Source organism: Nothobranchius furzeri, chromosome 14 (genome assembly GCF_043380555.1).
Source record: "Nothobranchius furzeri strain GRZ-AD chromosome 14, NfurGRZ-RIMD1, whole genome shotgun sequence".
NCBI lineage: Eukaryota > Metazoa > Chordata > Actinopteri > Cyprinodontiformes > Nothobranchiidae > Nothobranchius > Nothobranchius furzeri.
This window is the reverse complement of record NC_091754.1, coordinates 1,922,033-1,930,589: the sequence shown is the minus strand read 5'-3', so window position 1 is coordinate 1,930,589 and position 8,557 is coordinate 1,922,033. Positions and strand designations below refer to the sequence as shown.

Sequence of the window (8,557 nt, the reverse complement as noted above, 5' to 3'; positions counted from 1 at the left end):
GTGAATCCTCAGGGAGGAGCCCAAAGTGGAGCTGCTGCTCTTCCACATCAAAAAGAGCCAATTCAGTTTGTTCTGGCATCTGGATCTTCACCCAAACAGAAGTTCTGCTTTTGTAGAAGCTCTAGTCACCGTGCACAGCTGTAGAGATGGAATGCAGCCTTTCTTTGCACATTTATGGTAAAACAAGTTAAAATCTTTGCATTTATTCAAGAATTCAATAAAACCAGCAGACAATGCAGATCAGAGTCTGGCTTTCCTCTTCTGTAAAGTTTATTTCCATCAGAGAGAATGAAGAAACAGGCAGCACTGATGTCACATTTACAATCTGATCACAAAACAAACACATGAAGCAAAAAAAGGATTATTGGCATTTGTTCTTTTTGACAAACTGTGAGAATCTTCGTTTTTGGGGCATAGTGTCCGTTTGATTTAACGACTGAAAACTAAGAAGCCATTTTGCTGGTGATTACGTTTGTTTAAGAGGAAAAAGTCCGCGTTAAAGTAAAAACAACTCAGTGCCTGCTGTTCGACAAGGGCACGGCAAGTTTTTGAGGAAATAAAAAAATATCCCGCAAGAGGACACCTGATGAGTTTTGTGCTTCCTGACAGAATCAGGCTCGTAACACCAGGGACACCACGCCCCAAAACATCCCATAATCCTCACAGTTACAGGACACAAACATCGGGCAGCTTTCCACAACACAGAATGTCGGCAGCGGTACATTCATGCTTCACGACTGAGTCAATGGCATGAGGCTGACGGTGATCTACAGCCAGTTAAAGCACAGGAAATGGTCGTCACATAGTGACAGGATAAATGAAGCCACACCCACACGGATGTGGGCTCCAGCGGCTAACGCTACCTTAGCTAGCCTTGCACGTGAGCTTCTCAGCAAATGGAATGTCAGGAAGAGGGAGGGCGGCGTCAAGCACCAGCCACGGAATAATCACCGCTCAGTCGGACGAGTGCCTGTGCTCCCAAAGACAGAGGAATGCTTTCAAAATGGCGCCGATTAATAAAGGTTGTGCTCTGGTCTGACGCCATCACGTCTCACGTGGGAGGAAGGATTGTCAGGAAGAGAGGCTGATAACACTACCGTGCAATCGGAGCTGAAAACTGCTTCTAGCTGCTTAAATACTGACACTCTGCAGACTTCAGGTCACCTCTGTGCATAAATCATCAGCACCAGTGTGACAACTGAATCTCCCAAATGGGAGTCTGCTGCAGGACGGTTTGATTCAAGCACCCTATGAACTCTAGTAAACTAGAACACTTTGTGATGCAGAAGACGAGTTAGGTCTCATTTCACAGTTTGAGGTTGACAGAGACGTCTAAAAGCACGCTGTCAAAAGCACGGTCCAGCATTTAGGACTCATGAATTCTCAGGAAATTAAACAAAAAAGCTAATGTTTAAAGGTTTTGGAAGCAGTTCTAGCTGCTGTGCCTAAATAAAAAGTAAATTTCCCACATATAAAGTCAGGGGAGCGCTTTTGCATTTCAACACTGCAGCTGTCAAATGTTTGCTGCAAGTTTGAAGGTTTCTTCCAGGTGCAGCAGTGCGTGGGCCGAGCGTCTGAGGGAGAGCAGTGTGACGTGAAGCCGCGGCGCTGCTCCAGTGGCCGGCGCTTGGCACAAAGGTGTTTCATTCACTGCGTGATGACACCAAAAGGTGGTGATAGATGGCAGGTGGAACACACACAACAGATGTACGAGGCGCGGGTGACGTGAAGCAGAGCGGGGTGGATGAGAGACGAGGACGCGGGGGACGCGTTAACGATGGCTGATGATGGATAGACGGTGGGCTGCTGGGCGTGACAGCCGCCTCTTCCAAGGAGCATACGCCCCACGCCTCCTCAGCCTCTGCGAGTCTTTCTGTGTTTAGTTTGGCAGCAGAGGGGGTGTTTCCTGGTTGCAGCACAGCTTCACGGGGATGAGCTGAAGGTTTGAAACGAGACACGATGCATGCAAAATGGGGTGTTGTTACATTACAAACATAGCGTGTAAAGGCCGAGAGCAACACGGATACATCCAGCTCTCCTCCGCTTCACCTCCTCTCCCCATCTAAAACCCAAAATCAAAAACGATACGGTCTTCAAAGATGGCGATTAGCAGCATGATGCCGAACCCAGTCAGCATGCCCACGTTCTGCAGGATAAAGTGTCCAAGATGGCAGCGCTTGTGGTCCTCGCTGTCCCCGTGGAGCATCTCCGGCAGCTGTGGGACACACAGCATCAGAATAAGAACAAAGGGGGCTGAGACGGTTGAAGTAAAGCTCGAGACTCACCATGTCCACCAGAGCCACATAAAGGAACATGCCCGCCGTGATGGCGAAGATCCAGTTGGTGACATTGTGGGTGTACTGGCCCACAGCTGTGCCAATTATCATGCCAACATAAGCCATGAGGGCAGACAGCAGATTGTAGACAATGGCCTGCTTCACACTCATCCCGGCTTTTAGCAGCACTGCAAAGTCACCTGTCAAGGGAAAAACCCTCATTTAAACACAATTACTGTCACTCACTCACTCACTCACTCACTCACTCACACACTCACTCACTCACTCACTCACTCACTCACTCACTCACTCACTCACTCACTCACTCACTCACTCACACACTCACTCACTCACTCACTCACTCACTCACTCACTCACTCACTCACTCACTCACTCACTCACTCACAAAAATGTTGTATTAATAAGAACAACTTTTTTAACGACTAAATGAAGGGGGGACAAATCAGAATACAGATTTCCACCAGTCCTACCAAGCTACGGAGAGCCTGCAGGGCTATAATCAGGTGTGTGATTAAACAATCACAGCACACAGCTGGTGATGATCATAATTCTCATGTGTGGGTGGAAGCAGTCGTCCTGTAGAGCAGAAGCAGCTGTGTAGGAGAGTGAAGACTGGGTGGAGAGCAGCTACCAAGGTGAGTTCTTACCACAGGTTACAGTGAGACTGAGAAAACGCCACGCACAGCTGAACAACACCGACGAGGTCTATTCTCGGAAGATTTCAAAGCAGATGGTGAAACAAAGTTTTGTTTAGGTGATTTTGAAGACAAACAAAGAAACACTGAGAATCAGAGGAAAGACGCCATGTTACTGAACGCTTGTGAGAATTTTGTCTACACGAATCGCACGTTCTCGGGTTGGAGCAGCTGAACAGGAAGTGAAGCCAGAGGCGCCACATCGATATTAGCTAGCGGACTGAACATGGTTACTGAGCAGAGGGGATTTCCAGAGTAAAGACGCCAGTCTTCACTGCCAGATCTCTGATCTAGTTCCCAGTCTAGTTCTCTCTCCATCCGGCGAACTCTGGACCAGCACCGGTTTACGGGGAGTCCGTCAGACGCCTGGGGGCTCGGCGGATGTTACGGAAGCGTGTTACGTTAGGGATTATGACAGAAAGGGTGCAACAAAGGGTCGAGAAGGTAAGACAAGGTTGTTTATTGTGTTATGTTATTCACCTGTATCCTGGGGGCGTGGCTTAGGGGGTGGGGGTTAAAGAAAGGCGGTTGGACCTTTGAAAAGGGTTTTTTTCAAACAGCTTTTTCCAGAATCGTCTACTCCACCTTCATCCCAGAAGCGGTGGTGTGGCCCACACGATCCTGATCTGGTCCAAGGATGCCCAATCCTGGTCCTGGGGGGTCGCTCTCACACTTGTTTTAGTTATTTTCCTGCTTCAACTCACCTGATTTCAGTCTGTAGGTGATTAACAGGCTTCTGCAGAACAGGCGATTCAACCACTGAATCAGGTGTTAGAGCAGAGAAACAACTAAAACATGCTGGATACCGGCCCCCCGGGACCAGGATTGGGCATCCCTGATCTAGTAGATCAGAAATATTCTAAAAGTGAATCTAGAAGCCTTGATTTAATTAAGATTTATCTTCATTCTCTCACCTTCTAAGCTCTACGCACTCGTGTCACCAGCGTCGTTTAAACAAGCTCCTTCCACGCTGCAGCCTCCTCTGCTGGCCTCCAAGTAGGAGAAACTCAGAGCTTCACTGTCTAAGAAAATGCATCTTTAACTGTGCTCATGATCACACACGCACGCTGCAGTCTCTCTACCCTCTTCAATCATCGCCGGGCCAAACGCGAGGAGCGGTCCAAGTCTCCACGGAAACGCCCTGGATTCGGAGGAAGACATGAATCTGGAGAAGGGGGGCGGCCTACATTTCCGGCGCCGTGTAACCAGCGGCCTCTTTTCCTCGCTAATTAACACAATGAATGCATTACCACACTCCGCTCTCGTGCATCAATCAGACGGAGAAAAGTGGGGGCGAGTCCGCATGCACCTCCCTTCTCTGGCTGTCCTCCCCTCTTCCACTCCTGCCTCCTCAGCTAAATCCGTCACACACTCAGACACGCCCGCCGCCACCTCATCTACCACAATTAACACACCCATCACTGCTAATTAGCTTCACTCTGGGTGGCTGAAGAACACTTGTAATCATCATCTTTGTTTCCACCTAGACGCCAGTCGCGGCAGACGGCTTTTGTGCTCTGGAGGAGCTGAGAAGGTTCACTTGACAAACGGCTGGGTTTTGTCTGAGGAGAGGCACGGCAGCAGAATAAAACGGAAATTAGGCGCGGAACCAGCGGGTGCGTCTTCATGCTCGCTCTGGGTCGGGACTCGAGTACAACTGCAGACACATGTTGAGCACTTATATCAGCAGCATCCTTCCATCCATCCATCCATCCATCCATCCATCCATCCATCCATCCATCCATCCATCCATCCATCCATCCATCCATCCATCCATCCATCCATCCATCCATCCATCCATCCATCCATCCATCCATCCATCCATCCATCCATCCATCCATCCATCCATCCATCCATCCATCCATCCATCCATCCATCCATCCATCCATCCATCCATCCATCCATCGTCTGAACCTGCTTGTCTATGTAGGGTCGCGGGGGGCTGGTGCCTATCTCCAGCGGTCAACGGGCAATCAGGCGGGGTACACCCTGGACAGAGAGCCAGTCCATCGCAGGGCAACACAGAGACACACAGGACAATCATGCACACACACACACACACACACACACACACACCTAAGGACAATCTAGACAGACCAATTAACCTGACAGTCATGTTTTTGGACTGTGGGAGGAAGCCGGAGAGAACCCACGCATGCACAGGGAGAACATGCAAACTCCATGCAGAAAGATCCCAGGCCGGGAATCGAACCCAGGACCTTCTCGCTGCAAGGCAACAGCTCTAAGCACTGCACCACCGCGCAGCCTGCTATCCGCAGCAAATGTTTAAAAAGTAAAACACGTAAGAGGACATGTTGATGAAGAGGTAACAGCAAACTCAAGGCTAAAGATCCAAAAAGCAGCGAGGCAGAGTAAATTAAAGAGCTCTGGTGCACTGGCGTGTCCTGCAGGAGGACAGGCTAAATGCAAATGAGAGCAGCTGCATCGTCTTCCAGTTGGACTGTAAGGGACAGGATGTGCCAGGCGTGATCCATCATCCTCGCTGACAGATAGTGACGGGTCATCTGAGCGCCGTCTGACAGAAGCCAATAATTAGAGGAAAAAGTGTGTTTTTCTGGCGTGACGACAGCGGTGATGATTATTGACTCTTTTGGAGATATTTTACCCTCTAAGTTTCAGGGGCGGATGGGTTGAGACCGATGAAGGTTCAGGTGAAGTGCAGCTTTTCTGCACCGGGCTCTGATTACCTTTACAAGAGCAAACAGCAAAGCTCTCAGCTTCCTTTCACTCGTTCAAAATAAAAAGTTTAGACTTCGATGAGTGAATCGGCCGCTTTGAGCTTTTTCTTACACTCCTTCTGCACTTACCGAGTTCATGAGGTAATTCGTGGCAGAAAACAGCCACTGAGGTACTGATGCCGCCCGTCAGATTAGCACTAAACGCAGCACCTGAGAGAGAGAGAGAGAGAGAGAGTTTGATGTGACGACTGATCCCACTCCTAAATCCCTTGTTCCCTTGTCACGATGAGTGAAGTCTTACAGATTCTCACAAAAAAACCTAAAATCTTTTTAAAGACCAAGTTCACTTGTTTTTGACACACTCGCGGTGATCTCTAGTAAAAAATGAATGCCTTGTGACCCGATCTCTGTGGGAAAAAGCTCTGGCGCTCCTGTTTCAGGAACTAGAAGTGAGCCAGAGGAGAGTGGAGCAAAGACGGCAGGGTTTGGAGTCTTATTTCCTGACATTTGGACACCTGGCTTCTGATTGGCTAATAGCAACACAACTCTACCTCTGCAACGTTGATGTTTCACCTCCACAAATAACACAAGCCCGGAGGAGTTCTGCTGTGCGGTGGAGTTGCTAATGCTAACAGTTTGCTTCTACTAGAACAGGAGGGGTGACATTACATCCCATTTTACATAAAAACACTTGAAAAGATACACTTGTGGGTTATATTCCATCCACTCACCACCTAACCCTAAAAAAATATCAAAATATTCAACTTTTTTGCATTTTCTTCATGCAAATTTAAAGAGCAAGTCACCCCCAAATCAACTTATTTTTCTGATAAACTATATAAACGTGTGTCTAATCGTGCTGCAGACACGTGAAGTCAACAGTTTTGCACTTTAGTGCATTTTAGTTCAAATTTAAATTTTCTGCCTGAAACTGTCAGTATTGTCCCGTTGTCAGGTAAAAACTCTGCACTGCAGTTGAATTTAAATCTGCCATCGCTATTGGCTAAGAGGTACCCTAGGACGTTAGCTGGTACCATATGATGTCACAATGTCGTTGTGAGTCTGTGCGTGTGTGTGTATTTGTTAGTGGCTCCGCCCTCTCGGTCTGCTAAGCAACAGCATTTGTTGCATTTTTCAAACAGGAAGTGTGAGTGGAGTTAGACTCTGGTAGGGGGTGACTTGCTCTTTAAGGATTTACACCAGATGATAAAACGCTCGTAACGGTTTCTGGGGAAGCTCCATTCAGATTCATGTATTTAGTTTCTTTGTTTCCCAAAGCAGTGGGAAGTAACATGTATTAGATACCATGCCTGTTTGTGTTCTCAACCCCATCAACAACTTAAAAACCTGTAAACTCACTTTTTTTCTAGGTGATTTTAAAATATTTAACAGGAAGGAGGAAAGTGTTGAGTATATAAAACAGTAATTAACCCTTTAAATCCCATCAATTCAACAAATGAAAACTGCTACATGAACCACGGGAGTGGTGGTTTTTGCTCTGTTGGCTCCAGATGGGGTTACCTATGGCGAGTCCATCGCTGAAGTTATGCATGCCATCTCCCATGATGACCATCCAGGCGATGCTGGCTATCCCGGCATCCTTCATCTCCTGGTCCGAATGGCAGTTTCCTCCATGAGAGTGTCCGTGGCCGTGCGAGTGTCTGTGCTTCTTGGTTTTGTGGCCGTTCTCCTTAGCGGGGGACTGTTGGGGGTTTGAGAGCGCCAGCGGCGTCTTATTGGTGGGAGAGTCTGGCGTCTGGAGCTCCGTGAGCTGCGTGTCGTTGTGGCCGCTGTCACAGGAGACCGCTGAGCTTTCTGGGTCTGAATCAGAAAGATGCTGTTACGATGACAGAGCCACGGAGCTGCTCTAAACACCTGAACGCCTTCTTACCTTCGCCGAGGGGCTTCAGGTTGAGCCACTCTGCATCAGAGCGCCGATTTAACGTGTGATCTGACAGCTTCCTGCCAATCTTACCCACTTCACTCACCTTCTTCCCGCCCTGCGAGCATCAAAACAATTTCATGTTCTATTTGCAGATGCTCATTTCATGTCAGAGACCTCAAACAGTCTGAAGAAAAACTAAACTGGAAGAAAACAACAAAGTCTAACGTCTATAGGAGTGTTTGATGGAAGCCTGTGGTTTACTTTTTTGTTTCTGCTCACCCTCTGGTCTTTGTAGTGCTTAAACATGCCGATACAGTGTTCGATGATGAAGAGGAGGTAGATGCCAGCCAATGCGGTGAGCCCCTTCCACACTCCATCAAAGGCTGTCACCAGATCAGTGTTATTGTTTGCCTCGTGCTGGCTGTGGTCGTGCTGTCCTTGAGACTGCAGAAAACGGGGAACAAAGGATGACTGAGAGGCTGATAAAAATAGAGCCCAACAGAATCGGAGTCTTCAGTCACCATTTCAACCTTCAGAATGACACCAGTGACCCGACTGCACAGTTTGAATAATTATCTAGTCAAAAATGTTTAAAACTCAGAGTCGTGCAGCTCCAACTCATTCAAATCTGGATTTGTAGCATGTTTATTATTAAAATTGTTTATTTTATAAGCAGAATGCATCGTTTTCATGTCTGGTTTTATTAATCAATGAATGATTAATAATTTTAATGCTTTTTGTAATGTGTAATCATGTCTCTTAACTTTCAATTTCGATCCAAATGTCATAAAATTCAAGTTTTTCTCAAATATTATTACAATTTTTTAGTCACATTCTGCTCTTAATGATGTTTCTTCTGAATGCTAAAATCACACAAGTCTCTTTTAAAGTGTAAGCATGCGTAAAGATGGCAGAACGAGGGAAAGACACAGTGGAATGGTGTCAAAAAATCCAAAAATAATCCACAAAACGCAGTCATCA

At 47.2% G+C, this 8,557-nt stretch overlaps 1 protein-coding gene across 3 annotated transcripts in view; it reads right to left on the bottom strand.

The window, feature by feature from the left end:
* Positions 1-240: 240 nt before the first annotated feature.
* The window catches only part of slc39a10 (solute carrier family 39 member 10), a 43,198-nt gene continuing 34,881 nt past the window's right edge, over positions 241-8,557 (bottom strand). For all 3 annotated transcript variants that reach the window (XM_015965496.3, XM_015965498.3, XM_015965497.3), the window contains exons 5-10: positions 7,856-8,020; positions 7,583-7,691; positions 7,213-7,512; positions 5,821-5,901; positions 2,286-2,476; positions 241-2,215 (exon numbers count right to left, since the gene is read on the bottom strand). In XM_015965496.3, coding sequence (XP_015820982.1) covers positions 2,063-2,215; positions 2,286-2,476; positions 5,821-5,901; positions 7,213-7,512; positions 7,583-7,691; positions 7,856-8,020 — 999 coding nt within the window. In that variant the 3' untranslated portion in view covers positions 241-2,062. The remainder of the gene's footprint in view (positions 2,216-2,285; positions 2,477-5,820; positions 5,902-7,212; positions 7,513-7,582; positions 7,692-7,855; positions 8,021-8,557) is intronic.